The sequence below is a fragment of the Muntiacus reevesi genome, chromosome 2 (genome assembly GCF_963930625.1).
Source record: "Muntiacus reevesi chromosome 2, mMunRee1.1, whole genome shotgun sequence".
In the NCBI taxonomy this organism is placed as follows: domain Eukaryota; kingdom Metazoa; phylum Chordata; class Mammalia; order Artiodactyla; family Cervidae; genus Muntiacus; species Muntiacus reevesi.
This window is the reverse complement of record NC_089250.1, coordinates 31,345,610-31,365,927: the sequence shown is the minus strand read 5'-3', so window position 1 is coordinate 31,365,927 and position 20,318 is coordinate 31,345,610. Positions and strand designations below refer to the sequence as shown.

At 40.7% G+C, this 20,318-nt stretch overlaps 1 protein-coding gene across 3 annotated transcripts in view; it reads right to left on the bottom strand.

Moving 5' to 3' along the window:
* STAM (signal transducing adaptor molecule) overlaps positions 1-20,318 on the bottom strand; it is an 84,884-nt gene that overhangs the window by 47,733 nt on the left and 16,833 nt on the right. The window contains exons 1-2 of one of the 3 annotated variants that reach the window (XM_065921183.1): positions 16,267-16,506; positions 665-749 (exon numbers count right to left, since the gene is read on the bottom strand). In XM_065921183.1, the coding sequence (XP_065777255.1) occupies positions 665-749; positions 16,267-16,306 (125 nt within the window). In that variant the 5' untranslated portion in view covers positions 16,307-16,506. Of the gene's footprint in view, positions 1-664; positions 750-16,266; positions 16,508-20,318 lie in introns of those variants that run through there. The other 2 variants (XM_065921184.1, XM_065921185.1) reach the window with 2 other exon arrangements.

Genomic DNA, 20,318 nt, shown 5'->3' with positions numbered 1-20,318 from the left:
GGATGGACCTGGAGATAATCATACTAAGGGAAGTAAGCCGGAAAAAAACAAACGCCATATGATATCACTTACATGTGGAATCTAAAATATAAAACAAATGAACCTACATATGAAATAGAATCAGGGACAGAGAGAACAGACTGGTGGTTGCCAGAGTGGAGGGGATGTGAGGGAGGGACGGAGTGAAGTTTGGGATTAGCAGATGCAAACTATTATACAGAGGATGACTAAACAACAAGGTCCTACTGTGTAGCACAGGGAAACACATTCAATATCCTGTGACAAACCACAATGGAAAAGAATGAAAAATACATATAGGTAAAATCGAATCCCTTTGCTGTATAGCAGAAATTAACACAACATATAAATCAACCATATTTCAATAAAATGTCTTTTAAAAAACAGTGGGAAAAACTAGATTTTAGGAGACAAATATGAACAAGGGTGAATAATTAAATATTGACACTGTTACTGGTCATGCTGCCCCTGCTGTTACAAGCAGTAACCAAATGGGATGATTCCTCAAATCTTGCTAGTGAAAACATTCTTTTTTCAAACCAAATTGTGACTCTAGTAATAAGCTTTACCTTCTAACTCCAGTTTTATTCCCATTAATAAACAGGATGAAAAAATAAAAAATCCTTTGAAACCCTGCAACACTTACCCAGTGCGAGACTGACCGACTTTATCACAAATATCCAAAATGAGGCCCCAATCCTCAGCAGTATTCATCTCACTGGTTGCTTTCTCTGTATATTACAAGAAGAAATTGCAGAAACATTATTTCTAAAAAGACTTTAAGAGGTAAATGACTACATTCAAATTACCAAACTGCAGTATAACCAAGTACCAACAAATCACAATAGCTGTCAACATCTGGTTAATGAAATATTTAAATCTGTCTTTAAAAGGAGGTGGGGCACCTTTGTTACCTATCACAATTATTTTGCCCACTTTACTTCATTTGTTTGTTACTTGGTATTTAAAAAAAAAAGGGAGGGGCCACTGATTTTTTTGTTATAAAAATGCACATACACACAGGTCTATCCCTATCTGCACACAGAAAGACCAAAATAAGGAACTCTTTCATTATCAATAGTTAATAGTTAGCTTCACTAACTATTTACATAGTTAATTCTTAGATTTACTTGCCCTGGAAGGAACATGACAAAGAACAGGTCTCTATCAAAATGTTTCAGAGAATCAAATTAACTATTTGTTGAGTTCGGATTCTGAGAAGTAGAGTGGAGGGGGCACTGAACAAAAGAAAACCAAGGTTTAACTGAAAATCTTCCCTTAAATCTAAACTTGACAAGTTAAAAAAAAAAAAAAAAACAGGTACGGCAGATTAAACCAAATCATTAATTTAGGCCCCTTTCTTCATTACAATAAAGGAATTTTAATGAAAACACACAAGGATAAGGAAAACATGAGAAGCAATAACAGCAACAATATCTCAAAAGCTACAGAACACTGATCTGTGGCAAACGACTGAGAAGACCCAAGAAAGGTGAACCATGTATTGTTAGTAAGAAAAAAGGCTGAAGAACTAGTCTGTTGAATCCTCAGGAAATTCAACTACTGCAATTGAGAATGAAGAAAAAGAGCACTTCCGAGGTAGCAAAATGGGTTAATACTGTTTGAAATGTAGGCAGTCCCTATTTCCTCACTCAAGGGCTCTAGCAATCACTTCCCTATTCCGAGAAAATGAGTGATGGCTTACTCTCTGTAGGTAAAGCAAATTTTTTCTAGACAGGGAGACACCAGGTATAGTTGAGACTTAGGCAGCAAAAATAAGGATTTTTTTTTCCAGTTTTCCAGTCCAGCATGTAAGCATGGAAGTATTCACTTCATCCTAACAAGTAAAACACCGAACAAACTGAAAAATCAACAACTCTTCTTAGAGCCCTCAGAAGTAAGGTCACAAGGCAAACTGATGCCCCCAAATTAGACATACAGATAGGCAGATACACAGAACCACAACTTAATAGAGCAGAAGCTCATGAGCACAAACATCACCAGGAACCAGTACCAGGGTAGGAGAATCTACACTGAAACTATCAAACTGCTGCAGGCGAAGTGTGCACAAGTCTGAGTTAAAACACTAGAGAAGAGGCGGCTTAGAACACTTCCCATACTTCTGTGAGTTTCAATTCCACCGTTCTTCCAGGTTGTCAAGGTGAACATCACAGAAAATTTTTCCAGCAAGGGGAGAGAAACTGACCATTCTGAAATACACCAGAGTATTCTCTTCCAAAAAAATCCTACCCTCAAGAGAAATCATTTTATCAGTCCCAACCAACTAGTATTTTACCAGAGATTAACCCAACTGTGGGACCCCAAAGCTAGCTTGTTGCAGCCTTCCATGTGGGAGGAGGGGAATATCCAACTCCAGACCACTGGAGTCATCCCATCCCACCAATGGGATGAGCAGGGGATGGACACTGAGAGGCATGTGAGAATTCACACCACAGGGGAGCGAGGCTCACGGAGCCCAAATCACAGGACAGTCGGCACCTGACCATCACACCACTAAAGGCGGGTGTCCCTTTGTCTAGTACATCATATCCAGCTGCTGGCAAGCCGCACTATGAGGCAAAGACCACAACTGGAAGGGCATCAGAATAGTATCAGAACCAAACTCCAACACGAGAAGGATGTTGGAATTATCAGACCAGAATTTTTAAAGAATATGATAATATGCAAAGAGCTTTAAATGGAAAAAGGAGGTAATATGCAAGAACAGATGGACAATGTAAGCAGAGAGATGGAAATTCTAAAAATGAAATACTAGAGATCAAACAATAATATAATATAAATGGACATCCTTGGATGGGCTTATCATCAGTCTGGACACAGCTGAAGCAAGAATCTCTGAAGAGGAAAAGAAAAAGAAGAAATATTTGAACCAAATATGACTCAGAATCTCCCCCAAATTAATGTCAGACACCAAACCACAGACCCAGGAAGCTCCAGGAACAGCAAGTACAATAAATGTCAAATAAAGAAACAAACCCCCTACACCTTGGCATATCATATTCAAACAGCAGAAAATCAGAAATAAAGGGAAAAAAGAAGCCAACAGATGTAGAGAATGGATTGGATACAGTGGAGGAAGGAGAGGGCGGGACAAATCGGGAGGGAGGGTAGCACTGCCGCATGTACACGACCATCTGTAAGACAGCTAGCGGGCAGCTGCTGAGTAACAGGGGGCTCAGCGCCGGGGCTCCGTGATGGTTTAGAGGGGTGAGGCGGGGGGTGCGAGGTGGAAGGAGGTTCAAGAGGGAGGGGATACATGGATACATGCTCTGTGATGGTTTAGAGGGGTGAGACTGGGGGTGCGAGGTGGAAGGAGGTTCAAGAGGGAGGGGATACATGGATACGTGCTCTGTGATGATTTAGAGGGGTGAGACTGGGGGTGCGAGGTGGAAGGAGGTTCAAGAGAGAGGGGATACATGGATACTTTTAGGTAATACCCGCATGTTGCTGTATGGCAGAAACTAAGACGGCATTGTCAAGCAATTATTCTCCAATTCAAAGTTTTTTTAATTAGAAAAAAAAAAAAGAAGCCAGAAGAAAACATCTTACCTATTCAGAAGTAAACAATGATTATACCTGACATCTCAGAAACCATGCCAACCAGGAGAGAACGGAATGAAACAGTATTGTGAGAAAAGAAGCACCAGTCAAGGATTATATCCTGTGGAATTATCCATAAGGAAAAGACACAGTCTTTCTCAAATAAAGAAACATCAAGGGTATCTGTTGCCACCAGAATGGCCTTGCAAGAAATGTTTCAAAAGTTCTTCGGTGAGGATATAGAAGACATGCATACGTGAATGTGTGTGTGTGTGCAGGCATATGCATAAATGAAATGAAACACAGCAAGGACACCAGGAACAAGAGAGAGAAATTAGGAACACGAATATTTTGTTACTAGAAGGTGAGCTGTACTATCACTGAAGTGGTACAATGTTATTTGAAAGTGAACTTGGACTAGTTTTAAATGCATATATATATTGTAAACTCTTAGGCAGTCACAGAAAGTAGAAAAAATATATATAAGTAATATGCTAAAAAAAGAAAATGGAATCATATAAAATATTCGATTAAAACTCCAAAGGCAGGTCGAAGAGTATCAGAAACAGAAATAAAGAACAAGGGTTACAACTAGAAAATTATAACAGATATGGTAGATGTTTATCCAACAATATCAATAATCACTTTAAATGTTCATGGTCTAAATATAGGCAGAGATTGTCAGAGTGATCAAAAATGAGATACAATTAAACGTCAACTACAGGCAACTCACTTTAAATATAAAGACACACATATAAAGTAAAAGGATGGAGAAAGACACAGCATGCTGACACTAATCACAAAGAAGTGGGATTAGTTATATTAATGTCTGATGAAGCCAACTTTGGAACAAGGAAAATCATCATGGACAGAGGCATTACATACTGGTAAAGAGGTCAATTCTCAGAGAAGACAACAATCCTTAACATACATGTGCCTAACTAAAGAGTGTCAAAATAACTGACACAAAAAATCATGTGAACTCCAAACAGAAACTAAGTCACTAAGTCATGTCCAACTCTTGTGACCCCTGTGGACTTTAAGCCTGCTAGGCTCCTCTATCCATGGGATTTCTCATGCAAGAATACTGGAGTGGGTTCCCATTTCCTTCTCCAGGGGATCTTCCTGATCAGGGATCAAACTCATGTCTCCTGCATTGGCAAGTGGGGTCTTTACCACTGAGCCACCAGAGAAGTCCCTTGTTCATTTATTCTATACCTAAATCAAGGTTACTGCAGACTTACAGAAGTCTTTCAAGACCTCAAGTTCCTGTCACTATGTAACAACAACATACCAAGAAAGTCCAAAACACCTCAACTGATGTACCATGTCACCATCTGCACCAGTAGAAAAGATCTGTGTCTGGAGTATTTTCTCTTTTGCCTCTTTATTGGAATCTTGAGAAAGTCCACCAGGAAGAAAATGAAGCAAGCAAGATGCCGCTACAAGTGAAAGAATCTCTGCTGCTGCTGCTAAGTCACTTCAGTCGTGTCCGATTCTGTGTGACCCCATAGACGGGAGCCCACCAGGCTCCCCCGTCCCTGGGATTCTCCAGGCAAGAACACTGGAGTGGGTTGCCATTTCCTTCTCCAATGCATGACAGTGAAAAGTGAAAGTGAAGTCGCTCAGTCATGTCCGACTCCTTGCAACCTCATGGACTGCAGCCTACCAGGCTCCTCCGTCCATGGGATTTTCCAGGCAAGAGTACTGGAGTGGGGTGCCATTGCCTTCTCCGAATCTCTAGACTCACTAAATTATTTTAAATGAGCTTTAACCATGAGGGGATCTGTATTAATTCAAGAAACACCAGAGAGCTAAGAAAATTTTGAGCAAGGAAACAATCTGATCAGAGTTGGACTTCTGGGGGGCAAAAAATGAATCTGCTGTCAACATGTAAAAAATAGTTTGGAAGAGGGAAAAGAAGAAACTATAATGAGAAACTTAACATAAATCTGGAAACAAAGTAAATGAGTTACTTTGAAAGCAAATGTTGAAATGCTGTTTAATGTGTTCTCACTGGCGGGAATGCCAAGATGGTAACAGTCAAATTGACCTGTTCAAGCTTCCATAACGGTAAATCCCTTAAAAATAACAATTTCTACTTTGGGTAATTCTTTGAACATTCATGTTTTCAGTCTAAATGCTCATAAATGCTAAACCTGATCATACAACTGGAATATGAATCCATAAGGGCCATAGAAACAGACCTTTAATAACATCTATTTCAGTGTTTTTTTTTTCAAATTTTACTTTTCAATGCAGAAACCCTCTACAAGTTAAATCTAATGCTAGCTACCTGGAGTCAGCACACACTTCACAGGTTGAAGGTACAGGACTCAAGTCTCCCCTCACTTCAGACTCAAAAGCAAGCTCTGGGTTTCCCGGCCACATGCATTCTGACCAACTGGCTACAGATTCAGGGGTTTCCACTATCCCCTTGGGTTCACTGATTCACTATAACCACTTACAGAATGAAGAAAATCACCTATAATTACAGTTTTATTATGAAACATACAAATGTCAACCAGCCAAAGAAGAGATATGCACAGGGCTGGGTCTGGGAGGATATCAAAGGCAAAGTTTCTGCACCCTCAGGACTCCTCATCCTCCTGGCACGTCATGTGGATCACCAACCAGGAAGCTCAGTGGAGGCTGGGTGTCCATGGTTTTTACTGGGGTTTCATCAAGAAGGTATTATTGACTGAATGAGGAGCTGCCTCCTGGAACTGCATCTCCAAACCTCCTCCTCCTTTGTGGAGCTCCAGTTGATCCCATCTGACTCAAAGTGCCAGCCATCTAATCACAAGATTAGTCTTTTTGGAGGGATCAGCCTCCATACTGAGTGATTTTACTAGCATACTCCAAAGTATTGTCCCAGGAACCCACCGTAAATATGAAAGATGCTCCTACCACTTGGGAAATTCCAAGGATTTAAAGGTTCCCTTCCCTGGGTGATCTAGGTTCAATCTCTGGGTTGGGAAGATCCCCTGGAGAAGGGTAAGGCTACCCACTCCAATATTCTGACCTAGAGAATTCCATGGACTGTATAGTCAGTGGGGTTGCAAAGAGTCAGACACAACTGAGCGACTTTCACTTTCACTTTTCCCTGGTGGCTCAGATCATAAAGATTCTTTGACTGCAATGCAGGAGACCTGGGTTCGATCCCTGATTTGGGAAGATCCCTTGGAGAAGGAAAAAGGCAACCCATTCCAGTATTCTAGCCTGGGAAATCCCATGGACAAAGGAGCCTGACGGGCTACAGCCCATGGGGTTGCAAAAGAGTCAGACATGACTGAGTGACTAACACTTTCCAGAAAACATGGACAAGGATTAGTAAAATCCTTTATTATTCAACCATTTCTAAGAAAAATTAATCTTAAAAGAAACCCAACATGTAAAGTAAATCCAAGGGGAACTGCTCTGAGGAGTCCCAGAACCTTGCCCCATTAAACCCCCAAACCATCTGACACCCAAGAAGACTGAGTGAGTCATCCCGAACAAGATCCTCCAGTCTAACATTGACAGTCTGCAGATTCAGCATCCACAGGTCAAAACTGTCAGGAAAAAAAAAGTTCCAAACGGTTCCAAAAAGCAAAACTTGAATGGGCTGTGCATGGGTGACTAATTACATAGCACTTACACTGTATTTACAACTATTGACATAGTATTTACATTTTACTAGATATTACAAATAATTTAGAGATGATTTAAAGCAGTGGTCCCCAACCTCTTTGGTACCAGGGACCAATTTCATGGAAGGCAGGGGTGGGCTGGGGGTGGTTTGGGGTTATTTAAGCACAATACATTTATTGTGAACTTTATTTCCATTATTAATACATCAGCTCCACGTCAGATTATCAGGCATTAGATCCTAGAGGCTGGGGACCCCTGACTGAAAGTATATGGGAGTATTCATCTCCTTTGGGATGAACTCAGAGAAAGATGTGCTTCTTCTTGACTCTCCTGAATACCTCCAGTCTGAATTTTCCTTCCAGAACCCCTGAAGGGCTTTGGTCATGTGTGGTTCAATAAGACTGATTGAACAAGTCTCTCAAAATAACTGGAAAAGGAGGAAACACTGACAGGAAAAGCAAAGATCTCATGTTTCCACGTCCAGTGTGCCAGGGAAGTAGCAAAGCCGTCCAATGCTTTATTTTTCTGTACATATTTTTTAAAATGTGTTCTTTTAAGATTGCAGGTTTCTTTTTGTAGGCAGATACTTATATCAATCACAAGTAACTGCCAAAAAAATGCTAATTTTCAGAAATAACTGCCTAAACTTTACGATAAAAATATTTCACTTTTATTGTAGTTTCTCTATGTTTAATTATTAGTGAGTCAAGTGTAATATACTGTTTATACCAACTACCTGTATATTTCTTCTGCAACATACATATTCATGGCCTCTGCCCATCTCTCTTTTTCTACGTCTACATAAGTGTCTTAGGGCTTCCCTTGTAGCTCAGCTGGTAAAATATCTGCCTAGAATGCAGGAGACCAGGTTAGATTTCAGGTCATGAAGATCCCCTGGAGAAGGAAATGACAACCCACTGCAGTATTCTTGCCTGGAGACTCCCATGGGTAGAGAAGCCTGCAGGCCATAGTCCACAGGGTCACAGCAGTTGGGCACAACTTCGTGACTAAACCTAAGTATCTTATTAATTTGTAAGTGTTCAGTATTTGTAAAGAATATTTTACAAAATTTTCGATGGTAAAAACATCTTCTCCAACTTGTAAAAAAAAAAAAAGTCTATGGGAGGATGTGCATACGTTATATGAACACATGATGTCATTTTACGAGGGACTTTGAACATCTGCAGCTCTGTGTCCATGGGAGTCTTGCAGATATTGAGGGATGACTGTACTTCATCTCAGAAAAGGAAAGCAGGCTATCACTCTGATCTAATAGTGCACTTAAATAATTAATTCATCATTGTCACTGACTGGTAGCCAAGCAGATTTTATAAAAGCTTAGTGCATTTTTTAAAAGAATACACTTAAATCTCGAAACCTATCAGTTTATTTCTTAAATAATACAATATGCTCTGTAATAGCCTATATGAGAAGAGAATCTAAAAATAAGAGTATATATATATATGTATATGCATAACTGATTCACTTTGCTGTACAGAAACACAACACTGTAAATCAACTATACTCCAATAAAAACTTCTAAAAAACAGCAAAAAATATATAATAGTTAAGCTTACTAAAACCTAATTTACTAAAAAGTAAATAGTTAACTAGAAATGACAAGCTTATGTCTGATCAAATACAAATTGTCTATTATCATAACTAAGGATGATCTGAATTAAGCATACCCAGGGGTGTCTGGTATAGTCATTATGCATAAGTAGGATCAGGATCTAACTCAATCTTAATGGAGAGATCAGAGATGTCACTCATCTCAGAACACTAAAGCTGTTCCCATTAGTTACTGATGCTGCCTCAAGATCAAGGGCGATAGCTCAGTTCTTCTAGGCTGTAAAACAATAAACAGTTTTTAAATCAGAAAAATATAAACTATCGGCAGCAGCTCAACATGGATTTGTAAACAGTGACGTCACAACTCTTCATTTTCTAAGACAAAAAACAGGGTTCGCGGGAAAGGGAAAAGTGACAGACAAATATAACAGACTTGCTTCCAAAGAATTCAAAGCTTCATAATGATCTCATTTTATCCTCAGATTATCCTTACCATTATACTAAAAAACAGGAGACTGAGAAATTTGCCTAGCAGTACCCAGAAAAATCACACACTGAGCCTCATCTGAATTTCAGTAGTCTTCTCAATGGATCAAAGAACTTGTTTCAGATAAGCAGCTACTTCTGATTTTCTCAAAATTTATGACTGCCAGAGATTTGGGGAGGTGCTGCCAAGATGACTGTGTACCATGTTCAGGCTATAGGAAAAAGACTCATTCAATCAGTCTCGAGATGTAAGAGTTCATCAAATCAGCCAAGGGAAAACACAAGTCCTAAAGAAATCATCGCTTTTGGAGATTATCAGACTCAGTTTTACAGAAATGCTTTACCTAACATTCCTGTCCATCCTGAGCACTGGAAATCCTATTGGCAGAGCAATCTGAAGCTCTTCTAAACCAGACCAGACAGGGAAGCAGGTGTCAAAGGAAAACATGAAAGTGTCTCAGAAAAGAGCCCAAGATAGAAAGGAAAACCTAGATGCATCAGAAAGAATAACCTACAGGAGAAGTAAAACAGGAACAGAAGAAACATTGAGTAGAAAATCTCTTAACCCAGTGGACAGCAGACCCTTAACAGATCTGTATTCTGGATTTTCACATTTTCCTCCCCAGTATGTTTTACAATAACTGATTCCACCTCTTAGAATCTGAGTGCATGCATGCTAAGTTCTAAGTTGCTTCAGTCCTGTCCAACTCTTTGCGACCTTACGGACAGTAGACCACCAGGCTCTTCTGTTCATGGGATTCTCCAGGCAAGAATACTGGAGTGGGCTGCCATCCCTAGAAGGCTCCAGGGGATCTTCCCAACCTATGGATAGTACTTGCGTCTCTTCTGTCTCCTGCATTGGCAGGTGGGTTCTTCACAACTAGCGCCACCTGGAAAGCCCTACAGAGGGTGCTTATATTCCACTAACAATTACCAATTATTTAGTGTGAGTACAGATTGAGTTAGACAACTTGCACTTGAATTCTGGTTCAGCCATTTACTAGCCCAGCGATCTTTATATAGTTAATTACATTTGAAAGACAGAAGCTGAGTAGTCTCCTCCAAATTGTTGTCTAACTTGATTATAAGAGGATCTGAAATGTATCCCTTGCAGGTACTGGGGTGACTGCTTTACGTGCATCATCTCCTCAAAAGAGCCTTTAATAGGGATTAATGATGAGAAAAGTACGTCAGGTCAGAGAATCCACAAATGAAAAAGCCATGGTGTAAAACCAACCAGGAAATATGCCTTGAGGAGAAATGTAGAGGCTGAAGAGATTAGGGTTAGGTCATATATGCTATGCTGAAAAGTGCACATTCCTGTGGAAAGCTGTAGATTCATTCAACTATTTTAATTAGAGGAGCCATAAGATCACATCTACATTTTAGAAATATCACTGTCACCTGGAAAATAACTGGGGACAGACTGGAAGCAGGGATAAGAGAGCTGCTGGACCACTCATCAGAGAGCAAGCGAAACGTGCCTGGGTGGCGGCAGTGAGGAAAAAAAGGATGGGAGACATGAACGTAGGGACCGATGAATAAGTCTAAGAGCTATTAGAAGCACACAGACTACGACCGCACCAGAATCCTTGAGGGCAAGTTCAGGGTACCTGGCTCACAGCAGACAGCATGTATTTCCTGGGAGAATCTAGAAAATGACAATTACAGAATTTAAGAATGACAGCCAGGTTCTTAACATATGTGACTACGTAAACTGAAGCACCAGTCATCAGAATAGAAGAAAAGCATACTCAAGAAGAAAAGTTTGAATGTAATTCTGAACATGCTGAATTTGAATATTCAACTCCAGTAAAGAGAAGTTGTGTGTTTTTGAAGTCCACGTTCTGCCCACTTACTAAGAGCCGATGCTGCACCTGGACTTTAAACCCAAAGCCCAAGCAAGGTCTTTCCCTCACACTAAACTGCAGGAGACTGTGATACTGACATTTACGAAAATTAAACTCTCCGTGGTTTGATACTGACTGGGCTAACAAAACATGTCCAAGATTGTAGGGTATGAACTGGACCAAAGCAGTGTGACTAGGAATGCAAATGCAGTATTATAAAAACTAAGACATGATGATTCGGCAGAAGCAGGGTCATGATTCCAAAGATGTCTCTTGGGTTTCAAACCAAGATAACTAGAACATGATAAAATAAACTACATAATTAAGAAAGAACCCATCTGGAAAGATAAGCTCAGTTTTCTGACATTGATTTATTTTAGGTGGTAACAGAACACCAAATAGACAGGCAAGGCCAGAGAGGGAGCAAAGTATCAACAACTCATTATTTAATAAATACATATTGAGTGCTTCCTATGTACCAGACATTGGCCCTAGGGTACTAGGAACAGAACTGAAAATTTCTCATCCTCCAGGAGTTTATATTCTACACACAAGACAATCAATCAATCAATCAATGGGAGGTAGCTGAGTCCACTGAAGAAACAAAATGGAACAAGGGTACTAGGAACAGAACTGAAAATTTCTCATCCTCCAGGAGTTTATATTCTACACACAAGACAATCAATCAATCAATCAATGGGAGGTAGCTGAGTCCAATGAAGAAACAAAATGAAACAAGGACACAGGGTGAAGATGGTATTTTTTACAGAAAGAAATTAGGGGAAGCCTTTCTTAGAAACTTATTTGAACAATCTTGAATGACTGATGAATATCAAATCTTCAAATACTTGGGGTAAGAATGTCCTAGACAAAGAAAACAGCACAACGTAGATACCACAGCAGGAATGAGCTTGGCGTACTAAGAACCAAGAAACTTAGAATGAAAGTGTCTGGAGATCATAATATCAGAACACAGGAAGGATCAAACTGTGAGCCACACTAGGAACTTGCACTTCCCGATAAGTAGCATGGGAAGGTCCTGGAAGATTCTGAGCAGGTAAATGACAGTATCTCAGACTTTTAAAAGAACACGGATCTTTGTACATGAAAACTGATTGTAAAGGGCAAGAATGGAAGCAAAGAAGCCGATAGCTCCTGCCAGTCTATCAAAGAGAGAAGGATGACTGGAGTAAGATAACAGTGATGATTGAAGAAGTGGTGATGAGATTCTAGATATATTTTTAAAGGAGAACCAGAAGAATTCGCTTAGAGTATAGATGTGGAGGGTGAAGGAAAAGGAGAATCAATGATGACTCCTAGCCATTAGAGCGGAGAAGGCAATGGCACCCCACTCCAGTACTCTTGCCTGGAAAATCCCATGGACAGAGGAGCCTGGTAGGCTGCAGTCCATGGGGTCGCCAAGACGCGGACACGACTGAGCGTCTTCACTGTCACTTTTCACTTTCATGCATTGGAGAAGGAAATGGCAACCCACTCCAGTGTTCTTGCCTGGAGAATCCCAGGGACGGGGGAGCCTGGTGGGCTGCCGTCTATGGGGTCGCACAGAGTTGGACACGACTGAAGCAACTGAGCAGCAGCAGCAGCAGCAGACATTAGAGATGAGTGACTGTAAATATCAGCGATGCCATCTATTGAAATAGGCAAGGATGAAGGACTGAGCAGATGTGGGGAAGAAACCAAAAACTGTTATTATCTCTATTTCCCATACTAACAATAAGGAAACCAAGGCATAGTATATTTAAGCAACTTAGCAAAATTAAATGGCTGGTCAGCAGCTAACCTGGGAATTGAGCTTAGGCAGTGCAGCTTCAGAGTCTGAATTCTTAACACTAAGCTAAATTGCCTCCTAAGACTCCAAAGGGAAAAAAAAATATATCAAAAAATAAGTTCTAGGACTGAACATTTGGAAATCACAAAAAAAAATAAATAAATAAGAGAGAGAGAGGGAAGCCAAAAAGACTTAAAAAGAGCTAAGCAGAAAGTTAGAAAAAGTTTTGTGTCCTAGAAACCAAGAGAATAAAGTACATCAAAAACAGGAATGCTAAGAGATCAACAAAGAAATGGAATAGGAATTGACCGATGGATTTGGCAAAATGGAATTCACCAGGGACTTTGAAATAAAAGCTTGATGGAATGAGTTATCTTTATAATTCAAGAGTTCAACTAAGCTAGAAATAAAACATCTGAAATGAGATTCATGTGTTCAATAAATGTTTACTGAATGTTTACTAGTGCCAGACAGTGGTCTACATGTTGGGGATACAGTGAGCAAACCAAACAAAAAGCTCTGTCCTCAGGGAGCATATGTTCTAATAACATATTGAGGCGTTTCTTCAAAGGAAAAGTTATCTTCAGTGTTTTACTTCTTTATGTAAAATGTTACATGGTATAAATCAGTAAATTTCTGATTTATGGTTTCAGTTTACCAGTTTATTGATGAATAAAGCTAACAGCAATTAATTTTGAAGTGGTAAAAATATATGCTAATGTTAAGTGATAAATATATCAAGTGAGTTAGTGAGAGTGTATCACTGACATGCTCACTGATGGATAAAGCGAGAAGAAATAGTTAAATGTATTATACATACTATATTCTGTATGCCATCCTAGTAAAAAAATTTTAAATGGGAGTCTACTGGACTCTGTCCGAGGATGATTTACTGAGAGTCTCTGGCAAGTCTTCTTAGATATCCTTTCATGATATTTTGATACATGGATCATGCAAAAGAACTGATCCAAACACTAAAACCTAGCTTTTAAAAGGTAAAATTTTCTGGGACTTCCCTGGTGGTCCAGTGGTTAGGATTCTGCTTCTACTGCCAAAGGCACAGGTTTGACAGGGAACTAAGACTCCGCCAGTCACCAGCCAGAGCAGCCAAAATAAAACAAGCAAAAAAGTAAGCTTTTCTGGAGCAAAACAATGCTCCTATACTCAACAAGCTTACCCTAGCAGGTTTAACTGACACATTCTCAATTCAACAAATTTTTATTACGCATCTCCTCTGTAGCAACAAGTAAGAGTTAAGGAGCATAACGCAAGATATGACTACCTTGAATATGAAATAATTTAGTAAAGACAAAAAGTATTGCAGGAGGTCTGAAAAGGTTGGCAACAACAGTGGGATAGAACAACGTTTCTCAACTGGAAACTTCTTTGTGCCGTCAGGGGACACTTAGCTGTGTCTGGAGATGTTTTAAATCATAGCTGCGGGTTGGGTGGGGAGAGGAGGTCAGGGATGCTACTAAACACCCTACATTGCAGAGGACAGATACCCGCGACAAAGACATTCACCTGGTCCAAACTGTTCGTAGTGTCACCTATGGAAACTCCAAGTTAGAGTAGTCAGGGTATGATTCAGGTATGAGCTGGATGCTGAGTTGGCCTTTAATCATGAGGACGTGCAGAAAGGTAGAAGAAACAATACAAGCAAAAGTGTAAAAGCAAGAAGGAGCCTGTGTCTGAACTGGGTGGTGCAGGTACTGGGAAAGGGTTTGACATTAAAAACCCAATGGAAATGCGGGTTCAAAGGGCAATGGGATATATAGATGATTATGTAGGTGGAAGCTCGGTTACATACAACCATGAAAACTAGATTAAGGTGCTGGAAACAGAAGGAGCAGGGACTAAGAAACAGATTTATTTTAACCATTTGCCCTGGAAATTAATGTAGTAAGTTATAAAACTGCTTGAGAGCAGTGACCACGTCTCTTATTCATCACTATCTCTTATGTCACTGAGCAGTGTCCTATAAACAGTGTGTACTAAGTACTTATTAAGTTAAATGTTACTTTCCAATTATTTATTTATTAAATACCCCTAGTGACCTCTAAAGCTCCATCCACTGCTAAGATGCAGGACATTCATTTAAAATATCCCAAAAAAGTTATCTTTGAGTTGATGCCTACTATCTAAAGGCACTGCAGCAGATCCTCTATACATGTTATCTCATTGAACCACAAACAGGATGCGTTTTCCCTCTCTTTAAAGATGAGGACACCAGGGCTCAAAGAACCCTGGTTATTACCTTCAGTAACCTGCCCATGATTTACTTCTGAGCTAGGCAGTGGCTGGGACAGGACTGGAAACCTTTTCTAATCTTAACCCAAACCATCAAGCTTCAGTGGCAGGCTGTAAGTTGGGAATTAAAAAGCAAATTCAAACCTTTCATAATTAAACTATACAAATAGAGAAATAGTAATTCCATAAGGTCGTCCTTATTTTTCTTGACTATAACAATTAGACATGGTGTTTAACTTGCTTTCATTTCACACCCGTGCACCATACAAATGTATTCAAATCACCCCAAAATTCCCTCAGGGAAAATTCAAACTCCTGTCATTATTACCCTCAGACCAGGAAAAACACACACAAAGAGGTAACCTGTTGAATTGGTATGATCAGTACTTAAAGCTTGATTCACGAAACAAACAAAAAAGAGTATTTCAAATTCAGAACAAATTAGCATTTTCAGATCCCAGGTCCTCTTCTACACTTAAAAGTACTCAGACCTACCCTAGGAAGGCAGCCCAGCGAATCAGGTCCTCAAGCGTGTTTACATTGTTGTCAAGTATTCCATCTTCATCTCTCTCCCAGTATCTTTAAGAGTCTACCCTTAACCAAAGCTCTCTCCTCCCTCTCCCTGGTAGTTATAAAACAGATTTTAAAGTCCTCTAAGGAAGCTAACCTAAAACATTATCGCAGTTCCCAACGTTTGACATGTGTCCGGGAAACCCTTCATCTCACAGCTTATCATCCTACGCCAGCTGGGACTCCCTAGCTCTCGATTCTGTCCTCCCAGGAGCAATGTCCCAGCACCAGATGCCACACCAGCTGTTCCTCAGCGGCCTTCGACACCCACCTTTCCAGCAGATCCTTCGGAACCCACAACCCCAGCTCCAGGCCTATTTCCCAGGCTCTCTCAGTACCCACTCCTCTTTTTTTTGTTTTTTTTTTTTGGTAAGAAGATGCGACATGCCCCCAACCTCCTCCAAACCCTTACAGAAAGAGCCTTCAGGAAAGAGAAAGGACTCCGCCCGGCCCGGGGATCCAGACCGTCCGCCGGGAGCGGGCCGAGCGGGCTCGCGGTCCGCCGGGGGGTGGACAGGGGGCGGCAGAAGCACCTACCGACATCCTGATCGAAGGGATTGGTGGCAAACAGAGGCATCTCCACTGCGTGTAGAGGTGTCCGCAGGGACTCCCCCTCGACACCACGGGAGTCAGGGTGCGACCTAGGAAGGAAGTCTCCTCGGGCAAAAACAGCGGCCGAGACGGACTCTCCACGGCCCGCGGCAGCCCCAGCTCTCCCCGACCCCCAGCAACCGCGGCAGCAGCGGCGGCGGCGGCAAGAGCGGAGGAGCCGCGAGGGCCCCGGGCGCGGAGCCTGTCGGGAATCTGGGTGCCCTGGGCTTCGCCTGTCCAGAACCTGCCCCGAACTTGCCCCGCAGAAACCGGCCCAACCTCAGAGCCCCCTCCGCCCGGACCCCCTTTGACTAGCCCCACGGGACAGTAGCAGGGATGCCTGCCTTTCCTGACTTGGCCTTGGTCCGGAGCCTCCGGAGGACGGGGTCCTCCAGGCGCGCCGAAGACGACTAACGAGCTCAGGCGTGAATCAGAGGCTGAGCAGAAAGAAAAGGGGTCGCGTCTGGCTAGAGAGAAACCCTCTTTTCCCCCGTGCTCCGATGGTGGTCACAAGTTTGTGGTCCCTAGGGCGGAGGATGGAAACTCCATTCCTTATCTAAGTAAAAGGGGTTATGAGTTCAGGTCGCTGCCCGCGGTGACAGGAAGCTTGCTCTGGTAAAGTCATGTGAGCGGGCGGCTTGGCCCGAATCCCAAAGAGGGGAGTGTCAGGCGCGCGGCTCCTCGCGGAGGCTGGGGCGGCGCTGGCACCTTCCAGCGAGTCCCCGAAGGCCTGCCTGGAAGCTCTGTCGAAAGCTCTTCTAGCTGGGCGTTGGCAGCTACTAGCTGTGTGATCTGCAGGCTGTTAACAGTGATTGGCAGTTGACCAAAAAGGTCTGCGATAGACAACCCCCACTCCAAAAAAAAAGCCTAGCCAAAAAAAAAAAAGCTGAAAAATGGATCTAAAGCTTGATCAGTGATTAGTAATAACTTAAACTATTTATTAATTTTATTTATAAGCTTACTTAACAATAACAAAAACTGTTCTCTGTATCCTGTAGAAATTCTAAGGAGCATCTTGCATGTAAATTGAAATTATGTAAATTTACCAAAATTTACCCTAACTGATGACTGTAGCATGTAAACGTTTAGAACGTGTCAACAAGGTTAGTATTGTGATAGACGGAGAGTGCTTAGAAAAAATCCATTATGAGGTTCCGTTTTTAGAAGTGAGAAATGCAGATTAAAGTAGTGTTTAGATACGTTTTTGTCAAAGATGAAAAAGAACCAGGGATGTGGGAATCATACACTCATATTGTTAAATGAAATTATTAGTCTCTCAGTAGAAATATTTGAAAGTGTGTAACACAAGGTTTTAAAATGTGAATACCTCTGGACCCAACAACTTTTTGAAGTTTATCCTAAAGACATTCTTTAACAACATGAACAAAGATGTTCATGGCAACATTGCTTGTAATATCAAAGCACTGTTAACCAGGAAAATGCAGGACATTAGGGATCAGACAGCTAACTTCCTTCTCGGTGCCTCAGTTTTCTCATCTGTATGAAACAGGAGTGATAATCGGGTTGTAAGGATCAAATGGATTCATACAAAGGAAGCCCTTGGGTACCTAGCATATAGTAAGCACTAAATAAGTGTAAGTAATCACTTTAATTCGTATTGGTCATGGTACACACAGTCTAAAAATTCTCCAGCTATTAAAAGTGTTAATACAGATCTGTGTTTTTACAGAATGACATCTAAGTATATTCTTTTTAAAAGCTGCTTACAAAACCATATAGGATTATGCAATACCCCAAATTTTCAGTTTGAAAAGACGTAGATGAGAATAATTTGATTATCTCTGAATTGTAAGATCTATGATGATATTTTGTTCTTAGGCAGTTTATATTTTACAAATATTTTAATGCCGTGTTACAAATACATGAGCCTATGTTTCTTTGAAAAGCAGAAAAATAGTTAACAGTGTAAAAAATGTGGTATGTTAGTCCCACCAGTTCTTTACACTTTAAGGAGCCAATACCAAGGCTTGCTTATGTTTCCTTATGACAAGTATAAAATTCTTCCAAAACATCAGTGTTAATCAGTGAAGTGGAAAATTCTGTCTGAAAAACCAGTTTTTGATTACTGGGCTGACAGGATCAGGTGAGAACTTGTCTACCTCAAGTTCCCAAACATTAGTGTCTGGGACACATTAATCATAATTGTCCTGTATCTGAGCCAGATATTTATGAAGAAGCATTTGGATGTGCTTTGTGCATCACTGAAGAACTATGTTGCCAGCAGTAAGTTAGTGAGCAAATTGTTCAAGCCTTGCTCATCAGTATGTGTGCTCTGGAAATACTAAAGTAAAATAGCACACTTAGTAATCTTCATAGAATTATCCATGTATTCTGACCTGGAAGAATGATGTTAGCCGTCTGAGGACTTTATGATTAATAGGCTATGAAAGCATTTTTAATATTATTTAACATAAAACCAAATAGAAAAAGTGAAAGTGGTTTGTATTTTGAAGTTGCCTTTCCATGATTATCCCTTAAAACATTGAAACTACATGAGTTTCACTTTTACCATAGTTTTTAAAACATTGTAGTGACACATTCAGGGGCTTCCACAGTGACTCAGTGGTAAAAAATCCACCTGCAATGCAGTAGACACAGGAGATGCAGGTTTGATCCCTGGGTCAGGAAGATACCCTGGATAACTCCAGTATTCTTGCCTGGAAAATCCCATGGACAGAGGAGGTTGGTGGGCTACAACCCATGGGGTCGCAAAAGATCAGACAGGACTGGGCATCAGACAAAAAGAAACATTCAAATGTTTCTGTAATATGTGTTTACTAGATTCTGTGGTTAATTTTGATATATTATTCCCTTTTTCTTTTTTGGTTTGATTTTGAAAATTCTAATACATTAAAAAAAGAAGAAGACACCTCCATGCAAATAGAGTTACTCCAGGAAAATTTTAAGGTTTAAAAAACAGAACCTTATTAACACTACTTCAGTTCACACTCCCATCATCGTTGAGATGATTTTTTACATTTATCTCCTGCTATGTTTTTCTCCTTTTCTACTGATGTGGACTGAATCATTTCCCCACAAAATTTGTATGCTGAAGTCCTGATTACTAATGTGATAATATTTAGAGATCAAGCCTTTGGTAGATAATTGCTGCTGCTACTGCTGCTGCTAAATCACTTCAGTCATGTCTGACTCTGTGCGACCCCATAGACGGTAGCCCACCAACCTCCTCTGTCCATGGGATTCTCCAGGCAAGAATACTGGAGTGTGTTGCCATTTCCTTCTCCAATGCATGCATGCTAAGTCTCTTCAGTCGTGTCCGACTCTGTGCGACCCCATAGACGACAGCCCACCAGGCTCCTCTGTCCATAGGATTCTCTAGGCAAGAATACTGCAGTGGGTTGCCATTTCCTTCTCTGGATAGATAGGCAATTACATTTATAAGAGGACATGAAGGTGGGGCCCTTGTGGTCAGATTAGTGCCATTATAAGAACAGATACCAGAGAGCTTACTCTCTCTCCTCTCTGCTATGTGAGGACGCAGTGAGAAGGCAGCTGTGTCTGCAAGCCAGAAAGAGAGTGCTCCCCAGAAGCACTGATCATGCTGATCATTCTGATCATGCTGGTAGCCTGATCTCAGATTTCCAGTCTCCAGAACTGTTTTTAAAAATCTCTTGTTTAAGCCCCTAGCCTAAGACATTTTCTTATAACAGTTGAATAAATACACCTATGTTTCTCCATACCCCGCTGGAATGATTTTTCTAAAACAAAAATCTGATTATGTTATTCCTTTAAAGTTATCACATGGTTCTTCAGTCATTTAATAAATATTTATTAACTCCTTATGTGTACCAAGTATCATACTACATGCTGGAAACACAGAGATTAAAGCTCTTTTATAGAGTATAGCTGATGGGGAATGCAGTCACTAAATAAATAATTAAGTCCTAATTCCTTAGTATTACATCCTTATAGAACTGGTCCCTGAAAATCTCATTTTTTAAAAACTAGTTTCTCAG